The 24,347-nt window shown below is 36.3% G+C and overlaps 1 protein-coding gene across 1 annotated transcript in view; it reads right to left on the minus strand.

The window, feature by feature from the left end:
* Positions 1-1,038: 1,038 nt before the first annotated feature.
* The window catches only part of LMBR1 (limb development membrane protein 1), a 68,538-nt gene continuing 45,229 nt past the window's right edge, over positions 1,039-24,347 (minus strand). The window contains 12 exon segments of the mRNA XM_040547288.1: positions 1,039-2,974; positions 4,664-4,825; positions 8,912-8,978; positions 10,391-10,481; positions 10,717-10,790; positions 11,585-11,662; positions 11,892-11,968; positions 12,957-13,037; positions 19,059-19,131; positions 20,284-20,348; positions 22,691-22,759; positions 23,237-23,363. Of these exon segments, the coding sequence (XP_040403222.1) occupies positions 2,892-2,974; positions 4,664-4,825; positions 8,912-8,978; positions 10,391-10,481; positions 10,717-10,790; positions 11,585-11,662; positions 11,892-11,968; positions 12,957-13,037; positions 19,059-19,131; positions 20,284-20,348; positions 22,691-22,759; positions 23,237-23,363 (1,047 nt within the window). The 3' untranslated portion in view covers positions 1,039-2,891.

A 24,347-nucleotide genomic window follows, 5' to 3' on the forward strand; every position in this document is an offset into this window, starting at 1 on the left:
AAATACTAGGAATGCATCGTCACTATCCATTAATGAATTACCAGTTGCTTGTATTTAAGTGACCATATGCTTCTGTGAAAAGTATACAGTGACCTGTATCTTACACTTAGTACATCTAAAAGTAGCATTGTGTCTGTAAGAGGTTTTGCATAAGCATGTCATTTCCAAGGCCAAACACAAGATGTGGACAGTGCCACAATATGTGTGGTTGATTTTAAAACAAAACACTGCCAGTAATTATACAGGGTAGTTCTGAATTTCTTACCCACAACGTAAAACCACACAGCATCTCAACCATATGCCATATTTTGGTGTAAAATCTTCACTTACATACTCTTAACCCACACATCTCTGACTACACGATCCAGAATGGGTGGGAGCAGACAAGGCTTTCACATTTATTTTGGAAGAGTTTTAAAGTTTTGCCTGAAACTTGCATGCTTATCAGCAGGAACTGTCTCTGCTCCATTAGGTAACTGCCCAACTCACTTTCAGAAATCACACACACTTCGTAATTTCATCTCTTTCTATATTCCTGGACCGCTGACGTCAGTGATCTCTCCCCAAAACACCCTGTCAGTCTAACTAGTAAGAAAAGTGTGAAGATCAAGACCTACACTGGTTCACGCTCCCTGAATTTATTCCTTAAATTTCTTCAAAGAGAGTATTTATATGACTGTCTTAAAGTGATGATAACAATAATATTCTAATAAAGCTAACTAGCCTCATATTCCACAATTCACTGGCCCCATTAAGACGCTAGGACAATTTTGGTCATACTATCACTTGCATGGAAAAGTGGGTACATTTAAGTTATTTTCAACTATAATGTTAATATATAAGGCTACAAGCTCTGAGAATACCTGAATTACACCCCTAATAATAAAGTCTCCCAATATTTTAAATGTAAACACATTTTCAAACAGCTTTTAATTCTAGCTCCCTGTTCTTGGCTGGGGAACTTTGACGCAGGTAAAGATTTCTCACTAAAATGTCAGCATTAAAGTCAAAGAGAAAAAAAATGCCTGGAAATCTTCATAAAAATCAACGAATTTTACTTTAAGTCTTCCAAGACTCAGTACAACACATCAATAGTCAGTTTAATAAGCCTTGAATTCATACTAATCACACAAAAAGTAACTCTCTCATATTTACTACAGCAGTATTTACATTATGCCCCAGTTCAAGTCAGAAACGGCAGCCTGCAAAAAACCGAGAAATCCTCATGTGCACTGGAGCTTGATTTTTGAAGCACTTGGAGAAAAACAAATACAAATAAACAAAACAAAAAAAACTCACATTCACACTCACACAGTAGTAAGGTCTACAGCCCAGAGCAGTCATCTCAGGAGAACAGCCCAAAAGTTTCCGACACAAGGTTTACCCCATATTGGAACCACACTGGAGAGTTAGTTGTCACAGCCTGATCGCATGTAAGACCTCAAAGTCCAGACAGACATACTTCAGTTTTACAGAAACTGGAAAAAACCAAGAACATTAACTGACTCGCTACGTATGGGGTGCACACTGAAGTTGTCCTTATTCCAATCTGTTTGAAGATTACTTGTGGCAGAGCAGGACGAAAGCGCAAACAGATTTTGAATACTTTTGTTGGTGGGTGTTGTTTTTGCCTTTTTTTTGTGTTTATTACAGACTGCTTATAGGATTCCTAAGGCTGCAGTGATGCTAAGAAAAAGGACATTACCACCCGCCAATGCCACTCTGAATTTAAGGCCTCTGAGCAGTTAAATTGTAACACTGTGGAAATTCATACTACCAAACTGAACACACAAGTTTTACTTACCAAGCCACCTACATCATCTCTATAAGCTTAGAATTTAATTTATATCTACACTTGTAGGCCTATATACACGTTCACGTGTACATTAAAAAACGGATTAGTGAAAGATGCTGTGTTTTACCACTGAACAGAAATCCGGGTAACTATAGTATAAATTCAGAGAAATAATTTACTTCAAATTAAAGAACATTGTAAAAAAAAAACCTACAACCTCAGCCTCCTAGGCCTGTGCTATTTGCATTGATTAGAAGTACTGCTTATACACAGTAGTTCATATAGAATTTTACAGGGCTGTTCTTGGTAGGGTAAGTGACCTCCACGGCACAATAGCTTACAGAACTGTAAGAGCTGTGACAAGGGGTCTACGCAGCTTTTTACAAAGCATACTAGGCTCAGATTTAACACTGAAGTTAATCTTCATATTGTGGTTCACTCTATTTGATAAGATATTGCCTGACTACCAGTAAAGCAACCTGGCTTTTATAGCGAAGAACAGAAACTGAAAACGCTGGCCTTCCAAGAAAGCTTCATGATATTAGACTATGAACTGCCTACCGACTCCAGCACGAAAGGAACTGTGGTCTCTACCAGTTACTTTCGTTTTTAACACATTCTTAGTGGAACTGATTATCTACTGCTGAGGATACATGTTCCAGGTAGCTTACATTTCCAGTAAGGGTCCTATTGGGCTTCAAGTGTTGTGTTTTTTTTTAAACCAAGTCCCAAACTTATTCTTCGTAGCTGTGTCTGCATTACACAGGAGGTACTGTGCATTCAAATGGTAGCAGGTTTGCATCTAAAGATACGAGACCGTCAACAGAAAGGAATGCATTATTCTCTTCAGCTTCCAGTCTTCAAGGCACCTCCTGCATTAACTTACTGGGAAATAAACAAGCAGACCAAAAGTTAACTGGAAAGAGAAGAGTCTGATACCGCTAACTTCCACAGAGGCACACCAGCATCAAAAAAATGAGACAACGCTGGACCCAGATCATCAACAAATAAAATCAATATAAAAAAACGCCGATGAGATGACAGGAATGCCATGAGGTTGATGTTTTCAGCTCTGTTGATTGCAGGTGATTGTTAATCACAGTGTTTTCTGATGCCCATTTGCAGACGGCTTTGTCTCAGAGTCTCTTGGATTGTTTGACAGATGAAGCTTATCTAATCCTGCAAAACATTACACAATAAGGAAAAACTAAGATTCTTCCATGTTTCATGCATACAGCTATTCAGAAAGACAGATGCAAACTAGTATTGTTAACGTGCTTTCAATTTATATAATAAATATATAATAAATAAATTATATAATAAGTATAATAAACAATACAAGTTTAATGAGATGTCATGAATTAGCAAGGTAAGTCCTTTACATCATTTGCTTTAGGACAAACTTTGAAGTTTCACCTGACCTGTTGCTATAAGCCCATGCTAACTAACGCTGGAGCTCTGCAACAGCCATTACATTATATGGAGTAATCCCTTTACGGTTAAAACAATTACACAAAAACATTATGAAATTTTATTAAAGATAATAAAAGTCACTTGACAGGGATAAATCAAGAAACGAATTGAGGCCTTTTCTCATAACATGACCTTAACTAAATGCTGGGGAATAATGATAAATACATCAACCCACATTACATATCAATCTCGATCAACTACAGAGCTTCTATGAAATTATTTTTAGCATAAAAATCAATGGACAGATTTACACACCCCAGCCTACTAATCTGTTCCCTCCGAGCTTGAGAACTCAACATCACAAATGACAGAACGGACTCTATCAGCCCTAGAGTCTCCTCATTGTATTGCACTATTTAGTAGCTCTGAATTTAACTTATTGCCACCAGCAGAGCCGCACTCCAGGAGGCGCACTCTAGGAAGCGCTCGGATTTTGTTTACCAAGTTCACAACGCTGGAAAGCAGTAATCAGTGAAAACTAACATGTGTACATTTTCAACACTACAAACTGAACCTGCGGTTATAAACAAACACCAAAGGTTCACTGTTGGTCCTTTCGACTTAAGCAAATACAGTTCTATTGTACAAAGGTAGGAGCTTCATCGTCATTAGTAGAGATGTAGTAACAACCTCTTCGTATCAGATATGTTTTAAGCTTTTTTCATACTACCATACTTGCAAATTCTTAAACATGAATGCACCACTCGATCAAAATTCTGATTAGATCAGCTATAGGTTTTACTCAGCCAGTTATTAAAAATTCCATACATTCTCTACAAGAATTTTCTGAACACGTAGCACTTTAAAACGTCGTAAGAAAGCAGCTGAGATTTCCACTAAACTATTGTTAGGGAACTAATAATTTCCTTTAAACAAACAAACAAAAAAACATATGCAATCTTTTTGGAATGTAGACTATGAAAACAGCCCATTGTAATACACACAAGGAGAATTTAAGGCTTAGATGTCTCAATCAGTATAAAAAACGAAGGAAAAAAAGATTAAAAACCTGTTACTGCTATCTTTCAACTGCCAACAAATGCTAAGTTCCCCTAAAGAGGTCACTGACAACCACCACTCACACTTCGATACATGTTCAGGCTTCGTTTGCATGCTCAGAGTACCAATCAATTTTTATACTCTCACAAAATGGAAAAAAAATCTAACTGCACATCAATAAATACATGTACACATCATTAAGATCATTATACCTAGCTCTCAACTCTTCAGAAATAACACACGGCTATTCTTTCACACCGTAATTTACAAAAACTTGCATGCACACGAAAAAAGTTTTCTGTGGGTTATAAGAACTTTAACAGTAGCACAACAAGGTATCAATGCTGGAGAAAGGAAAAGTTCAAGCACAAACTAAGTTTTCAGTGCTACAATTACCTATTGCCTTCAGGAGCTCTTCTCGCACAGCAGAAGTGAACTTTCTGACCAGACATAACGTTGTCATGATAGCAAAGAGCAAGTTGTAAGATAGTACAATATAGAAGTTTCCCAGCCAGTTAAACCTTCCAAAGTCTCCAAGCAGATCAAATCGAGTAATTCCTGTTAAAATTGAATTTGAGATTTGGATTAAAATGTTGGTTACATTTATAGAAGAAACACACGAGTTTCACTCTATTACTTTTTACATATTCTTTTTTACATACATTACACAAAATTCTTTAAGACAACATATGGTAAGACACATGGTTAAATACACAAGAAAATGCTATCAAAGTCATTTGCCCACTTACTGACTACTATAAAACTGGAAAACGCTTTTCAAAATGTTTCTTGGGTTTCCTACTAAAATACTTGAATAGTGGTACGTTAAAGTAACTTTTGACTCTGGGTAAGAATTCTGCCTTTATTATTTCAATAAGTATAACTAGGAAAATTGGCATAGTATAAAACCTGATTGAAATTTCGTTTTCTCTGAAATCTGTATCTATTCCAGATAACGCTAATGCACGTTGTAGGCCTTCTTATTAAACAATACAAGTAGTTAAATGGGTTTCCATGAGATCCTTAACATCTAACAGTAAGCCTTTGTATGTTTTTCAGGACCACTGTTTTTGAAATGGAATTGTAAAGACCTCTTTCCAAGGGCAGTTTTTCTCCTAGAGCTATCCACCTCTACAGCCACAGAGTATTTGCACAGAAGGAAAAGAGTTTGGCTGAAAGATAGTGCTGACAGGTGGTCTTCACAGTGGACCTCTAAACAATGACACTCGGGCTTTGTGCTGATCAAAGGCTAGTCAATCACTAAAGCTAAGTGAGCAAAATGTGTCATTAATGTGGAAGTGTCTATAAGCTATAGGGTACACCCCAGAAGGCAGAAGAGTCACAGGTTGTTCCTTTGCCAGGTCTACATCAAAGACTGCATTGACTAAAAGACAGAATATTGAGATGATACCCAAACATCAGTTGTCTAGAATTGGTGATTCTTCACATTCACGGCAGCAGGAAACTGTGCAGTGAGAAACTACTCCTGGCTCTCAAGTTGCTGGAAGCAAATTTTCTATCATCTTACTGTAAAGGGTTTTTTTTTGAAAACTATCACCAGTGATAGTAAGTGAAGAGACAGAATTAAAGGTCAGCTATCTTCTTTTCAAAGGTAAACCTGGCACTTACGAATCTAATTGTACCGTGATCCTGGCTCAGTCCTCAACACTCCTCAGCCAACCATCACAATGTTAAAGATGTACATGCTTCTTGTACTCAGCACCACTCATTAAAAAATATCATACATACAAATGCATATGGGAATCAAATATGGTATCTAAAGAAAAACACGCCACCATGAAGAAAATGAGAAGATGTTTAAAATGAAAAAGCAAAATAAGACTAAAGTTAATCAGGCAGGTAAAAATTCCAAAAAAGCACAGAAGGTCTTAGCACAAGAATAAACTGGCTGACTGAATAACAGGTAAACAGATGAAAAAATAATAAACATGAGTTGCTTTCACACTTGAAGCAAAACAGTGTCCTTAAGAACATTTTCAAAGAAACAGCCTTTTACTCAGGCTGCAGAGCTACAGGAAAACTGAGAACATCAAGTTTGAATGTACAGGCTTTGGATCTTTAAAGGGAAAGAAACAAAACACGTAGAGCACTGCATAATAAGTCTATTTGCGAAAGAGAAAATACCCCTTGACACAAAGGGGTTTGGAAGAATAGCTAGCAATGTTGCAGGAGTTGTAAGGATAAACAAAAATTAAGCCTGACACTTCTGTGACATAAGTTACATTCATTTTCCTCCTATAAAAAAAGGTCAGTGCTCATCAGAAAAAAAATCTGACAGTACCTTTTTGTACATTTGTGAGAGAAAAGGGTTAAACTTTTGTGACTTTCCTACAGAATAAGAATCTACACAGCCCATAGAGAAAACAGTTCCCAAGACTGCAATATGGAAAACTCAGAACAGAAAACTACGTCTCTAGTGGACACATGTCCAAGAACGTTCATCATAATTTACCAAACAATACACTAAAGAATTGCTTAGGTTTAAAAAAAATCAGGTTAAAAAAAAAGAACTGTTCAAGGTAAAAAAAAAAAAGAAATACTATATTTTTGACCTGTTGTTACAAATGAGTTTCATATCACTTTTTATTCAACCATGATAAGAGAAGAATTCCAGGAAAACTTTTATATATCAGAAAACTCAATTCTGTTTCCAGTTTCTTGCTTCTATGTTTCTGGCTATTAAGTGCCCGATGTTCCCAATTTGTTTCCTAGTGTTTAGCAACATGGTGCTGGTAGGAAATAAGTTTCAAGCGGGACTACCAAAAGGCTGAAGAGTTCTGGTTAAATGAGTGAACTTATCCTGGAGTTCTAAAAGAGTGAAAGATTACAGACATCCACCACCTACACGACAGTGCTATATAACATAGAAATACCAGAATTTTTTTACATCTTTAAAGCTTGAAAAAGGTCAGTACTTGTACTAGATAACTTCTGCTATTTTACTTTTCCTATAATGATAAACTCTAGCCTTTTCTCCATAGCCTAGAAACTTGCTTTTTTAATGATGTGAAAAGACTATGAGTCTGCTTAACATATTTCTTTCTTTTCATCTATTCAGTCCCACAGGGCGGTAGCATGTAGAGCAACACATGTTGATATTTCTGCAAAGCACCACATGACTCACTGTACTCTAATACACTCTATTAATCCTGTTTGGACAGCTGTGTCTGTGCATTTGTTAGCTGTGTGTTAATTGTTCCATCTTTTTTCTTCTTTTATTTATCTCTATGGCAAACTATCCAGGAATTTCATTTGTTGGCTTTTTTTTAAAGCGAGTTTTACCATTAATCTGTTTCCTATGAGACAACAATGCACCCAGCATGTATACGTTCTTCCACTGAAACCATTTATTATCAACTGTTAATCTCACAGACCATTAACAATGATTTTTTTTAAACAAATGATCAGTATTGTCCACTATCTTACTGCATTAATGTTATAATTCTATTTTAAGACACTAAGTTTTTGATATAATATCTTGTTCAATGCTAGCATTGTTTTATTAAGATCTTAAATTGGCTATATTCTAAAACTGCATTCTTAAGACGTCTTGCTACAGATTTTTAAAATGTGAGCTCTAGAACATGTGTTTTAGGATTCAGCTTTCCAAAATATATTACATTACAGTCATTCACTTGTTAATCACGTCAAGTTTTTTTTGTTATAAAAATGATTTAGTAAGAGTCATCTGGAGAGATACACAACACAAAAACATACAACATGGCTTACTGGAAAATACTAGCTACTCTCAATTTGACAGCACTCTGGTTGAAAAGAATCAACTACAAAACTGTTGGGTATACATTAGTAGTCAGTGAGCCTAAGCTTGAACTCCTAAACTTCTACTTATGACACACAGCCTGAGGTAAAGCTTTTTGTTAATTTTTTTTTTTTAATTTTGCTAATTAAATTCACATTAGCTGCAAGTATCTTGCACTACTTAAATATGTACATTTATGTACTTAGTAATACCCTTTCAGTCTAACTTCAAGAATTCAAGTTGAATATTAACCAATTAAACAATTTTGTCAAGATACAAAACGTCGTGTCTTTCTAACTGGCTAAAATAGTTTTTTACTTCAAGTGCTACTGCCAGTTCTTAACAAAATCAGAATTATTTCGATTCTACTACGTTGGATTCCTAATTTTTCTATTTGAAGACTGAAGGAACACAGGATGGGAGCAGAACTTACAGAAAATCAAAGTGAAAACCAGGCTACTTTCTTGACAAAAATCATTAAGAAGTCACTGTTTAAAAAAAACACGCATTTCCACTTATCTCAAGTTTTATAGCTAAAATGTATTTTTTTCCGTAAAACCTAACTGCAATTTGACAGTGAACATGAAATACTGCCCTAAACGCACAGTCTCTCTATCTATTCATCTCACAATCTCCTCTTTCAAGTTTAAAATCTGACCTGCCTTTTTAAAATACAGTTTGCTAGAAAATATGTTTTTTTTTTTTTTTAAATGTATGTTCTGCAGTTTCATACACAACCCATGTGTATGGCCACAAACACAGGTGACAATAAGCTACAGCTACAGGTTGTTCCTTTTTAAAAAACTCAATTATTAAGCGTCCTTTATTATGATATTCTATATTATGTTGTACAATTCACTTACCCAGTGTCCTTGACATCACTGGCAAAGCAGAGCTCAGCACCAAGATAGAGACACAGTTTCCAATTATCTGTTTGAAAATGAGAAACGGTGTTTATATTACAAATGGAATTGTTAAAAAAAGAAAAACCGGTCAAGATCAAGAAAAAAATCCTTAAAGTATCATTGCTCAAAATAAACCTTAGGTATTTCACAATAACATACTGTTAGTCTTGCTTACTTCTGTCGCACTTCTCCGTATGGTTTTACACAACTGAAGATCATCCAAGAGTTAAAAAAATCAAATATGTAATCACTTACTTTTAATCAAAGTATTAAGTATGGCTGGATTCAAAATAATTCAAAATTAGCATGTTGCAAAGCATCAACTGTTTATTTAATTCCTGCAAACTTTTTATAAAACAGCTATTCCATGAGCTTAGAATAGATGACTGATACATCAGCTTAAGCTTTGTATGCAACTGCTTAGGATTAGCATTATTAAAAAAATTACAACAAAGAGCTTCCTTTCAACTGAATGCCTGTTGACTACTTTAAATAGCATGAAAAAAATCTCAGCTGTTAGATATTATAAAGGCTTCACAAAAACTAGAGTAAAGAGTAATTGAAACTTCTTCCTCTCACAAGGGATCACTTTCTTCAGCTCTAATTCTATCAGAATTCAAAAGAAAAAATAAAACTTCTTAAAAGTACATAGATATTTATTCATTCAATATTTATTAATAGTACGCTACTCCTGGTGTACTGTAAACAAACTATACAAGGCATTAATAACATTTCAACTCCCTAATCTACTATACCCATTCTATGTGTTTACCTACTTTCTCACTTCTAATAATATATGGTTAAAAAAATACTTCTTTTTCTATTTCTTCAAGTGAAACATTGAATAAATAATTAAATTCAACATCCGTTCCTTGGTTACTGATCACCTCCCCTTGTCAGCTGTGGGAATATTTTTCCAAAAAACTAAGCACGTTCCTTAGCATTAGGTTATTCTGAAGCCAATGCTAAATTGTAAAAAGTAAAATTAGCCTCAAACTACAAAATGTTGCTGAATAGACCTCCTCAGTCTTAGTTTAATTATTCAAATTTGAATTACTTTGTCTGTATTACATCTAGCAACCAAGTTCTTCAGATTTCAAACAAGCTCCCTGAAGTACAGTTAGCACAATCAAAGTTACTCATTAGCAATACGTTTCCTTTGAAAAAAGTTCTTTCACTAGCTTTTCTATAGCTAGTTAACAAGCTCTGCTATTCCCAGCTTTTTACAAGTGAATGGATGCCATCCAAACTAAACAGAGCACATCCTTTTTCCCACTCATTCAGCATTTTGAAAATCTTCCAGTTTGTGTTTACGCAGCTTACAAACAAATACTGATCACTGCAAATGAGCCATTCAGGGCAATTACTGAAAGAGTCAGGTTGTCTTGGGTGGCAAGAGAGAGGAGGGGGCCATCACCACCACAGACTTCACCTTACCTTTGTCATAGTTGTGTCATCCTTCCTGGGAGTGAAATTTTCAAAAAAACGAAGGCTGTAGAAGCCGACGACAGAGGACACCATAAGATAGCTGTGAGAATCAAGGAAAAAGCAACCTCCAAAGAATGCATGCTTCACTCAAGTTCTCAGCAGTCTCAAAGTCTTAAGAACCAGAAGGGGGAGAAATAAACAAAACGAAAAAACACTTCGAGTGCTTGAGAAGGACAGACCTCTCTCTTCTTTCCAAGCAAGTGTCTTAGTAAATTACCAGTGTCCCAGAAAACTAGACAGAATACCTGTTAACAGAATTTTTGAAGAAAGGATACAAAATCAAAATGATTTCAAGTGCTGCTCCCACAAAACCAAATGTGGATAGGGATGCATTTCCTATTCCAGGACCCTAGAAGGAGAAAAATATTTTGCATAATTTAATAAGGTTCATGCAACAAGCATAAAGTTAACCTTTACAAGTACCAAAAAGACCTCCTAGATGAAATAAAGCTTTTACTTAATTATTTAAGGATCATCCTGATGTAAGACTTGTAGCTTGTAACATCTCTTCCCATTTTATCAGCTTGCTTTCAAACTTGAGTGAAATGTACTAAGGCAGAAGTTAAAATACACATTTTATACATATTCCTTCGCTTTGGAAACTAAAATAAGAGATCTCAGAAGACTAGCTATTTGCAATGCCACAGAGTGGTCATCACCACTAATCAGCTTTTATAGCTACACAAGCTCATACAGAGCTATAGTCAGGTAAAAGCATTACCAAATTAATAAAAATTCCCTTGTGATTAAAGACACTATTACTCAATGTGCTGTTCTTTACTTTCTTAAAGTTTGTTATGCTTTATCATAAAGGAAGAAAATGTTCGCGTTTTGAAAGAGGAACACAAAAAAAGGTTTTTCATATTGCTTTTTAATACATTTATTTTCTTAAATTGAATATCGCTAAATAGTGTTAAAGTAAAACACACACAATGCAAAACTCCAGATTAATTATTTACTTGACTGAATTACTGTAAAGATTCTGGGCTGATTTTATTAAGAAGTCATTATAACGAGACATGTAATAAATGCTTATGCAGGACTGAAAGAGAGAAACAAAAGTCAAGTTCTAACTTGAACTTCTCTAAGGGCTCCAAAGCATTACTAGCATTATAAAAATTATGTAAGAGAAGTTTACTTTACCCCTGATCCTTTTGGCATTGCAGTCTCATCAACCAACAGGTAAAGAATGTTGAAAGCAACTAACAGGACTGAGATGGACTGTAAAGAACGAGAAACAGTCTCATTATTTAAAAGTATTCCACATTGAACAATAGAAGTACATAGCATTACCTGACTTCGTAATGTTAAGTAAGTTCTACTAAAATGATCACGGGAGTATTGAGTTTATTGCTTAAAGACATCACTCAAAAATTTTAAAAGTACACCCCCAAACGACTGAAGAATTCCCCATACTGCTTTCTTTAAAAAAAAAAGCAAAAATTCTTACCGTCTCAATCAGCAGCAATATCATAACAGCTGGATAAACTAAATTTCTTTCCCAAGCAGAAGCTTTTTTCCGCCGTTCTGTTCAGAACAGAAATACAATACCATAGATCAAGTTTAGAGTAAAACAAGTAACAATTATTTACATACCCATAAACTCATTATAAACTGTAGATAACAAAGCAATATTATTGTGAATCAACATCAACCAGTTCATAAAAATATCTCTTCTGAGGAGCTGTACAAAGCATTCAAAAAAAAAGCCTCTATAGAGAAAGAATGGGGGGACATACAGAAGAAAGTTTTTCTTATTTAAAGGCATGTTTCACCATAATCCACCATAATTATCCAATGAATATTGCAATATAAAAGACAGAATAGAATTTGTTTATATATATATATTAATATAACCTAAAGGGGAAAAAAAAGAGGAATTTCAAATATTTAAGCATTTACTTCTTGTGACATAAATGAAGACAGACAAGACTAACATATTGGACATCACTAGAGTGTCTAAAAAGAAAACCCAGCAACTTCTTACTACCATCTTTACTTTTGCACATAATACACTAACAAATGCAAAATACTCCAAGCCTTTGAATAAGTAGGGAGATTCCTGTTGAGTAGCTGCCATTATGAGAAGTGTCACAAAAAGACATAAAAAGTGCCAAGAATTTTCCTGTTCAACAATTTGACTTTAAGAGAAATAATTCAAAACCAAAGAGACAGAAAAGTAATGTCTTAGACTATCCCAAATAATCATAAATACAGCATGACATAAAAAGACTGTGCTACTGATCTCCATGCCAAGAAGTGTCACAACTTCTCAAAAATTATGTTAAAAGTAAGATTCAAATCCAACTCCCTATTTAAAGTATGTTTGTTAGGTGAGGGGCAATGATTCCATATGATGCACTTGTAGAAACTATAATAGTTTGAAAGGTCTGAGAATGTACATATTTGGTTAGAAACAATTGGGATGAATCAAGCAACTGTTAAAACTGAACATAATATCTTAAGGTCATTTAAATTGCAATCCGCATGAAACAGTATGAAAAAAATATATTACCTAGATTTGTTTTCTTGCTTTTCACTTTTTCAAGCTCTTGTTCCAACTCTACTGTCTGGTATTCAACTGTGGAAGATGTACCTTTTAAAACACAAGACATTTTGTTTTGGATGGGACTAACTACAGTGCTGGAAGACATACTATGAAAATCCATGTTTAGGACACAACACATTAACATTTATGGCTTTAAAGTGCAGGGTTTTTTTTGTTTTTGTTTTTCTGAGATTTTTCAAACTCTTCTTCAAAAACCGGTTATGGTGTGGCAGCCCGACACTGAATGGCTTGAATGTGTCATCCTTTTGTCTCCATATGACTCATATCAAGATGCAAAGAATCTCTGGATGCCCTTCAAGGGCATTATTATTTAGCACCTTAATGAGAGAATGTACCTTTTCCTCCAAACTAAGTAAGCTGGTGACTGGACCTCCAGTTTCAAGTGTGTCCCTCTTTTTCCCTTTCCTCAGTCTTCTATACTCAGCCTCCTCTGTTTCCGTGCTGCTAACCTGCTCGTTGCAGTACCTTCTGCTCTTACCTTCATTTAGCCACCAGCCAGTTTGCCAGCTTCAGTCAGCCTCTCTGTGCTGCAGAGCTCCCTCTGACAACCACGGCTGGATCCTCCTCACAACCAACCACGAGACCACATTACAGAATCACAGAATCATAGGGGTTGGAAGGGACCTCCAGAGATCATTGGGTCCAACGCCCCTGCCAAAGCAGGTTCCCTACAGCAGGTTGCCCAGGTAGGCGTCCAGATGGGCCTTGAATATCTCCAGAGAAGGAGACTCCACAACCTCCCTGGGCAGCCTGTTCCTGTGAATTCTTTGACTCTTTTAGTTTACATGGTAACTCCTCAAACTCTCTCTTCCATGCCAGCTGAAAATTGGCAGCTGTAATATTAGTTCTAGGCAGAAAACAAGCAAGGCAGAGAAGTTGCTCATCAACTCTTCCTCCTCTCCCTCCACCACAACTAAGGAGCCCAGCCCATTTCCCTCTGCATCCTCTTCTCTTCAACCTCCAAGTCTCTTTCAACCAGCCAACCTTTCCAGCACAGGCACACTTTGGTTTCTCTCCTTTACTCCAGTTCCTCTTCAAACACTGCCCAGCATTCAAGCAACAATACAACATAGAAATGCTGACGAGAGATCTGCTCTTTCAGCTCTCGTCATTTCTACTTCAGCTTTTTCTCTCTGCAATCACACCCTGGAAATACACTCCCTGGGCTAAATCCGAAACACCCTCTACTCATCTTTCTCATTCACATGCCTTTAATTTCTCAATAGTCTCACCTGATAGTAAGTAGAGCGCTCATATATTTCCTGCCTATTCCAGACCAATCTCATTCTGCCAAAACACTGTGCCAGTTCAAGGTCTTAATAACCCCAAAGTTATTAAGTTATCTTCTTTCTTGATTTACACTGACACCCTGCTGCTTGTTGGCCATTCCCTACCCTTGGCCTCGCCTTTGATTGCAGGCTAACCCATAATAACAATGTTGCAGACTTTTTTTTTTTAAACACTAATAAATTTCTATGAGACTAATAGTCTTGTCCAGGCTTTTATCTCATATCTTGATCATTTGCCTACAAAAACTAAATAGCACTTAGGCTGCTGGCACGCTAACACTACTTTATGGTCCAGTCTCATTATTTCCTTATTTTCTGTTGTCTGTTGATCCACTTAGCAATCTCAGTACAAGATAACAAGGTAAATTGCTCATCCCATCCAGCCCCCACGTATATTCTTGCAGCATCCAACAGAGTGAAGTCCTACATGAAAACCAAGGTAAACAAATATGTCTCTCGGAATTTTTTTTGGAAACTTTTACTCTCTATTTCAGAGTATATTATTTTTCAATGCAGTCAAATTTTCAACCAGGCATGCACATCTTTCAAAAAAATTGGGGGGGTGGATTTAATTGCATGCTTCTTTCACACACGTTTTTGCATATAATAAGTTTCCTCTGTGTTATGCCTGCGCTTATCTTTCATATCAGTGACATAAAACATATGCAGTAATATTTACAGTGGCTTCAAATATATAAACATCTCAAACCCCAGAATTAACCAGGAACATCTACAAATTCACTTAAACTGAAGTACCTGCAGTGATTGTCAATTTCTCAATGTATTTTAAATAAGTAATCAAAATGTGTATTTTTTTAGAACAAAGTTTTGTTTTTAAACAAGTCTCTTTATCATTATAAAAATAAGCTGATGCATTCCTTCCACAAAAAGCCTATAACAGCTATTTTATGGAATGACTGATTACTATGAAGTGAATAAAAAGGACAGTTTATAGAGTTTTATAGAGTTCAGTGGAAACAGTCTCAAGAATTTTAATGGAAGCAGTTAAAATAAGAAAATTTAAGTTAACATCTGACGTTTTCTTCTCCATAATTGATTTAGGGGTCTCTGGGGAAAAACTTCATTCAAGATACATGCGTTTTTTTCCCCTTGGATATAAGAATTCAGAGCTCAAGATTGATATCCATGGGAGTCTTTCCAGCAAAGTCAATGAAATCACATTAGATCCCTAAAGAGACACTTCCGTACACGTTCTGAATCATATCTAAGTGCTGTTGCGGTTCCTCCTTAAAACTAGTAGCAAACAGGTTGCTATACAAAAGAATATTTTATGAGAGGGGAAAGCAAAGTTTCAGATCAGTCAAAAGAGTATTTGAAAAGGATGCAGCTAAATTCTTAAAAGCTCTATACCATTAGCTTTATTTCAAACATGCACAAAGTTCAATGTCAGCGCTGTCTAGCCAATAAATCAAATTGGTAGACGAGACTTGTTTGGACTAGCAATGAAAAGTTAGAAGGGATTCTCCGAGAAAGCCACAAAGCAGCTCATTTAAGGTCAATTTAACGGTATTATTCTGTTTTTCTTCCAGCCCCGACATAAGATTTCAGTACCTCAAAGGAAATTGTAAGAGTATCTATTTGCATTCCCCCTAGGTGATTGGCAGTTCAACACCAATTAGTTCAAAATTACACTGTTACTAGCGTGCAATAAAAACAACACCTTTCATCTTTCTTACATAGGTAAGGATACCTTCAGAGCCAATAACTTTGATCAAGTAAGTATTTTTGATCCTACCCCACCCGTCTCTTTGGATTCAGGAAAACTAATAGCTGAAGGCAACTTTTCTCTTTTAATATAAAAAAGTCCCAGCTTTATTCTTTGACTGTAGGAGTGCTGTGGGTACTGAAATATAATATACTGGAAACAAACATTTTCCAGAAGCCCAGTACCTCTTCAACAGATAAAAATACTATGGTAGATAACACGATCAAACTTCCCCCTCCCTCCTCCTCCAATTTTCACTTATACACTAGAAACATCTGAGAAGGAAGAAAATTTAGTTTCCACAAAGAAAACAAGCAGTTTCCCAGTTAGAGTTAGGTTGAAATATGAGGAGGTTTAAAGAAAATTCTATCAACTGCACCACAGCCACAGTAGTTACATCTGTACTAATAAAGGGCACAGCTCACACAGCTAAACTCTTTCCCTCCTCCAAAAGCAGAGGTCTTCCCCAGCCAATTCAGCGGGGACAGCGATTCATGGCAATACCTTGCTCTGTCCAGGCACTGTCTGAGGCAACATCAACTGGGACTGGCCACAGCAATGTTAGGAGCGTGATAGCAGTTAACCCACCGAGAAATAATCAGCACTGATTATCACCAAGCATTGCCTAAGGTTGTGATCTGGTCCTCATTAGTTCTAATAAAATACAAACTCTTTGGTTATGCGTATAAATGGAGTATATATTTTAAAACACATCACTGCTAAGTTGTCCAGCAGGCTTACTTAAGCACATATATTTCCACTATGACTACTGCAGGAAAGTTGCAGCAGCCATGGCATAGGAAGTCTGTAGCCTAACATCGTATCTGATATAGCACCATAACACACAAATGTGTAAGTAAGTTAAACATCAAATTATTCCGCCTAACATCACAGCACTACATTAATTAATGTAGTTAGCACATATTTGTATTTGTACACATTTAAAAAAAGAATCAGTAAACAGGATAAGCTTGAGTCTTCATAGTTCTGGCAAAAATGGTATTTATTTTTCTGGTATAATTTGTATGTCCTTCTGATTTCTGGCAGAGAGGATGAAGCTCTCCAGTCTTGCCACATAAATGAGAACCATACTTAAAATTACGTAAATAATTACTCACAAAAATCTTGCAGAATATCTTCTTGTGCATACAACATTCCCTTCCACCTACATGCTATTTCCAAGTTAAGCTAAAAAGCAGATAAAAATCTGATTGAAGTCTATTAATTTTCTCTGTATACCAAACCAGAGGGTTTTGAGCAGCCCGTCAGATAGCAGTGCCGATGTCATTCCCTCAGCACGTGAAACAGAAGAACTCAGTTCCCTCTTCCAAGAAGAGGGAAGCCCCACTTCTTTCACCTCTCAGGAGAGGGATGGTGAGCTCTATGGAATTTGGCTAGGTTGCAGTTCTGCTTATGTTAAATTCTTAACAATCCACTGAAAAAGAATCCAGTCTTTCAGCTGATGCAGGTGACTGCCTTAACTACACGTCCTAAATCCAGATCCAATGAATAGACTTCTACTAGGTCCATCTCACAAGTATTATTAAACTGCAACATAGACACCTACATAGAAAAACAATAGACAATCATCTAAACTACATTCTCCACCTGACCAGCAGAAACCACTTTGCACTACGCCCAATAGATACTTGAATAGCTATTTGTCCATTTTCTGTATCGCTTTTCCTCATACATAAGCACCATCACCATGACAACAGAAAATATTCAGTAACAAATACTTTACAGTTGCTAGCTAACATCAAACACATAAAACAATTATAATTACCCCATCACAGCTTCAAAGGTGTTCACTCCACACACCTTTTTGCATATTTGTATGTGTATATGCATATACATACATATACACACACGCATGTCAGTATGAAAAAACCTAGAGCTTCCAAAATAGCAAAGGTGAGCATTGCTTTTAAACTGGGAACCATGCCTGATTTTAGCATAGAAGCCACTACTCCACCACCAAGTTTAAATGCTGGACAAAGCCCACGATCTCTTGTTATGAAAGATACTTTCTCTGACCAATTTTTACCAGAGACTTATTGAGAAGTGAAAGAAGAAAGACTGAGATATGACTGAAAAGAGGAAGGCAGGAAACAAAGAAAATTAAGGCTAAAATAAGTCATACGCATTCCAGAGAAGATAACAATGGATGGAAGTCGTGACATGAATAATCTTTGTTTTACCAACCAGAAGAAATGGTATAAATTGTAGATAAATGATTTACCCATGCAGTTAACAGCACTTTAGAAGACAATTTGTACAACAGGATTTCTAGATTTGAAGAGAGAGAATTTACATGTTTTCCACAACTGGCATCTTCTATGCTGCAATATTCTTTATCTTAGAAACGAAAGCTTAATACTGCTTTTAAAATACTTCAAAAGAAGAACACCTTGTAAAGAACCGCTGAATTGTAATGCTAAGTACAAAAAGCCTAAAACACTTACATAACACGTTCATTGTAATTATTCGTTAATGGAGGCACAACAATTAAATTTACCCTGTAGCTCCTAGAATATAAAGAACCGCTCTGATACTTAAAATTTAAGCTAACAAGTCATTATACCATCATTGAATCAGAAAAAGTCCTCCAAATATACAAAATTCATCATTCAGGACATTGAGCCTCTTCCTAATAGAGTACGTCCACTGCTTTTCAGGCAAGGCTAGAATACCGTCAACATTTAGCAAACCGAACTATTTTACAGTGAGGGTGGTGGGTTTGGTCAACTACTCAGTTTGGATTCTCAGTCTCAGAATATTCTCAGCATTAGAACTGATGAACATGTTAAAAACAAAGCACACGCAGGTCAATCTTGTACACAGTAAGCAACCAAATGTAAGCTTGTAATGATTGTTACATATGAAAATCTTGAACTCTGCTGTTCCGAGAGAATATTTATATGACATTATATTTATAACATTAAGGTCAATACACATCACTACTCGAAATACTGTATTTAAAGCAGAATTTATATTTACTGTACTGTAACTATTGTATTTGAACAAGCGTACCATTGAGCTTCCTCTGAATTGCTTCTTCCTCTAAAGTGATGATATACATCTGTTCATCTAAGTCTTCAAGGATCTGTATTTGGAAACAGAAAAGCGACCTTAGCATCAACAGAAAGTCGCTTACCTTTTTGATCTACGTGGGTTTGTTTTGTTCGAATAACCTTTATATTTAAATATATATTCTGCAATTTCATAATGTTGATACAAAAAAAATGCCATAGGAGATTATTCCATTATGTTACAGTTCTGTTTCTTCGGTGCAACCAAACTTTCTGTTAAGTTCTTATTTCAGGTTAAAACTCTTATATTCAATCTCAGCCTAAAGAAGCTATTTGGGGAACAGGGGAGCGACAGTACATCTAACCTATATTCAGGTCATTTTATATTGTGGCAGGGAGAAGATAAGTAACCTGTTGATCTTCACATTCAATTTAATTTAAACAAAACTAATTGCAGATTTTGAAAGAGTAAATTAAAAAAACTCATATGCCAATATTTCAAGAAAAAAAAAGTTGCTAGTGGAAGTTAAAAGCAAAATACATGAAGCCTACCTACCTTACTGTCAGGCAATTTGAATTTAAAGCTTATAAATAGCAAAAGACTGGTACATATTTTCTTTGTATTTTTGGGATTGACTTGACTAATGAAAAGGAATGCAAGATCTAAACACACCCGAATTTTAGTAAATACAAACTAGGAAATATGACACCAAGGTCACTGGGGGATTTGCATACTGTACAAACTTTCCATTCCCTCACACATTCAGCACAATTACAATATATTATCTATGCTTAAAAGGTTCTTACAGGTGCCAACTACCTGCAGGCAAAGCCAATTTCACTAATTTAAGTACACCCCTAGGTACTTTTCTTGCCATCCAGCCTTAGTTTGGTCTTATACCCTTAACTCCTAGACTCGGAGCAAAAACCACACCTTTCAGGCATTTGCAAAACAAAGTAGGCAATACGGGCAACTAATATTAACTCTAATAGTGGCTGTACAGCCTGGTAAGCCAGAGAAAGTCTACACTATTAAAAAATTGAAAAAAGCAGGCTTTTGTGCTATAAGACAAAATTGAAAACAAGTATATAAATATTGACTATACAAAATCAGATGAACAAAAGAGAGAATTGTGTAGAAGTACAACTGTTCTATAAGAAAACACTTTAATGCCACTGTACGATCTAACAGATGGCACACAAGGACAGATTTGTGTAACACTTACTGTTGGCTTCACCAGCAACTGACCCATTACTGTAAACATCCGCGAAAGTCCCACCGGCGTGCATACTGCAGAGGAAGGAAGATTACGCAAAACAGTGATTTCTAAGTCAAAGGCTGATTTTTCTTTGCAAGTACAGTGTTTGTGTTACATTCCACATAAAACTAGGTACAGTTCTGAAAAGAACAGAGAACTTCAAACTCCAACCTGAACTTTAAAACTTATTGCTATTATTCAATTTCAAACAAGACGAGCATCTCTCCAAGAGCATAGCTGATTTTTTTTTGTCATCAGGGAACACCATATAAACAAATATCTTACACTTGCTTACATAATTATTTATTCAAAGCATGTGGCACCAGAGGCTATGTCTATATTAGCACGCATGTTCAACCGTGCCAGGAAACATTCCTGGGCACTAAGACTTGATTGTCTACACAAGTAAATTGCTACAGCTATCCCCGGTGTGATTTTGCCCTGGGCCAGTTAGCACTTTCCCCAGAAATTCCCAGGTGTAGTTCTGGAGCTCACACAGTCCAGGAACCATTATCACAAGGTAATGTGCACACAGCCACCTTCTGGAAACTGCAGGACCATGGATGTGGATGGAATGGCACTGCTTGGCCACAGTGCTGGTGAACGTTTCTGACATTTAATCTGCTAGCACAGGTGTAGCTGTAAGGTCAAGAGATCATGAAACTACCTTGCTGTAAAAGTTCGCTGTAATTTCAGTTGGCAGTAGGCTCAGCTACCAGATTTTAAGCTACTTTCTTTTTTATGAAGTAACAGATTGCCTTTTTGATAGTAGCCTTGATGGTTTCCAGGTATGGTGCACATACGCTTGCTGGGAGAATGGATTAGACTCTGATCTTTCACTAATAATTTATTATCAACGGTTTAGGGAGAACAGCCTTCAAATACTGAAGCATGTAGGAGATGGAAGGGATTTGTAACAGCATGGATAAGGATATATTTATAGTTTATATGATCATAAAGTAGTGCTGTTAAATAAGAAGCAGCAAACGGAAGACTTTAGTGAGGATTATGTTCATTTTTATCAATGAGTGTTTCACTATGGCTACTGCACATTACAGGAAAAATACAGAATAGAAAAGTATTGATAAAGACTACCTTTAGCTAGTCTTCCCTGACTACAGAGGGAGCCTGCAGGCAAAGGAGAGAAGGGAAGACACAGTGCTGCAAGTCACCCCCTCAATAAACCTATCATCTACTTCCCAATACACTGCTTCAGCAATTAAGCCAACTGAAGATCTAATGAAGCTCTACCCCAGCACCCACCACTTTCCAACTGCTGTATGCTGCCCTTTCAGCTGCACGGGTAACAGCTTGGAGGGCTTTATATAACTTCAGTGATTTGGTTGTCTAAATTAACAAATGACTGTTCTAAAACTGGCATTTGATCCCAATTACTGGGGTGAACTGCTACACAGTAGCCCCAGAACACATGCTGAGTTTTCAGCTCTGCTGAAACCAACTGCAAGGCACACGTAGGAAGTCTGTACGCCAAGTTCCCCATTAGAAGGTTGAGCGACTGTTGTGAATCAGTCTCAAAGAGTCTAGGTGTTCATAAATGAGATGGTCAGAATTACTTTTTTTTTTTTTTTTTACTCCCCCCCCCCCTTCCATTACTGTCAATTTAAGAATCTTCACATACAGAGAGCCTAAGGAGACTCAGCCAAGTTCTCCCAGTAACACCTTTCATAGACTGATCTGCTTAGTTTTATGTAAATGCCTCAAACTACCATTGATCTCCATCCTTTATCCATAGTGACAGCCCTATAAATGCTAGCTGTAAACCTTTAAAAAGGTAGAAAGCAGGTGAAAACATGATGATCTAGAAAGTGAGATGTTGTGCTCCCCACCCTCCTTGGCTTTTTTTTTTTTTTTTTTTAAATAATTCAGGGGGCAGTGGAAGCATGAAACTATATGTGCAATTTTGGAGCCTCCCATTCCCCTAAACAGGGGTGAGGGAACTCTGGCTAGGACCAGTTGGAGTAAGTTTGTTGTTGTCGTTTCAAAAAAAACACTGCATTTGTTTTGTATAAAACCATGTAACAGACCTCTGGACTGGCCAGATACCAGTTCCATGATTATGAAAGTTAGCCGTATTGTGTTCTCACTTCTGCCTTTACAGGAACATTTTTATTTAGAAAAGGGAGAAGGATAGTTTACTAAACATATGACAAACTAAGTATTCTATGAAAACGTAACGTAGCACTGGTTTACCAACTTCAGAATTCAAATGTAACAAGTTTATACTAAGATTTTAGCTTATAAAAATATATAATTTTTTATATTCAACTTTCATAATGAAAAACAGTTTTCTTCAATCTTTAAAAAACAAACAGAAACATTCATCTTTTGGAAAAAAAATCATGGAAATACTTACACAGAAGTAACAAGCATCCCATCAGTGATATACAGGAATATAAATATGGGAGGTAGAATTCCCAGAGGTCTGCAAAGCACACATTAAGCACAGTCTTAGCTCATTATGAATAGACTACTTATGTCACAAATCCAACTGAATTAGCTTCTTTCCCTAAGCTTTCTTCTCCAGGATTGAAGAATTTCTATGTTTTGAAGTATAAAATAAGAATTACGCAGTTAATAAATATGCAGGCAACAAGATCTCCTAGCACTTTAGCTTGAAAAATATCTTCATCTTTTATTCCTATCCTGCTTAAATCACTTGCTTTTAACATATAGATACACAACATTTCATCCACAGGAGCAAAAACTGTCTCACCATGCTAGAAACTGACTTAACAAGCTTACTGAAGAGAAAAAAAATGATATGTATTAAATTAATACAACTTCTCAACCTGTGCAATACTCACAGCATTTACTGAAAGTACTTTTATTTGAAAACATCCATTTCCATAATTAAAACAAGACAAAGGCTTTTTTGTTTTGTTTTTTTTAAATTCCATACCATACAGAGACTCCATACTGGCAGCATCATTGTCTATGAGAGCTGAAGCCACCCATACGATTCCAAGGATAAGCAGTGCAAGAAGTATGAGCATAACAAGGGTTTCCAAAATGCGTGCTCTGATCCCCTGTGGGCAGAAGAGGGGAGAGAAAAAAACACAGCAAAAAACTTTGAATCAGATATTTTCAAACGTAAGAAAAATACAAATAGATAGCAGTTCCTTATGCCTAAATATATACCCATGTTTTATCGCATAGACAAAAGGATAACATGTAATGTACATTTAAAATACAGCCTTCCGTGTGCATAAAAAAAGGAAGTACTTATGGCTTTATAATGCCTGAATTGCGTTTTTCCCCTTAAAAAGGCAGAAAGATGTTTTAAATTGCATATGCCTTACAGTTCTCATTAATCTCATTATTCCATAAAATATTCTTTATACCATATGATTTTGCCTGAGCATTTTTAAAAGATGGATTACTTTTCTAATACTTTCAGCAAAGAAAAGTGGATTAGCAAATTTTTATCTATGATTCCAATCAAGGGAATGGAAAGCCAATTATGGCAAATAGCCAAATAGCCCAGCAAGCATTAAACCCCGCGTAGGTACAATGCACCAATTTAGTTAAAATACATTCTTCAGCTGAAATTGCTTCTGCACCACTCCTCGCAGTCTACAGAGCCCTCAAGCGTATGGCCAGAGAACTGCTCCTGCTTGGCCTGCCCACACACCGCCGCAGCCGCATCCTATAACTCCCAGCTCTGCATGCGCCACGCTGAATCCAACTTCTCCCTTGCGCCACACAAATCACAGGTCTACGAGGTTTTAATCACATTTTTCCTCATGAGCAAATGCTGTAATTACTCTAATAGCTGTGTTACATCTGCAAATCTAAATATACCAAATAATACCAGAAGTCTTTAAGTACTGTTTTTTAACTCTGATTTTAATCAACAGTGTGGTTGGGACACTTCCTTTAGATATCTTTACCCTTAACAGAATTGCTGTTCATATAACTATTTTTCTTCAATTGTTATTATGTGTCTCCACAAACAAACCCAATCTCCTGTTTCTCACACAAGCTCACCCGAACCTGTGCATGTTCTACTT

The sequence above is a fragment of the Cygnus olor genome, chromosome 2, assembly GCF_009769625.2.
Source record: "Cygnus olor isolate bCygOlo1 chromosome 2, bCygOlo1.pri.v2, whole genome shotgun sequence".
NCBI classification, from domain to species: Eukaryota; Metazoa; Chordata; class Aves; order Anseriformes; family Anatidae; genus Cygnus; species Cygnus olor.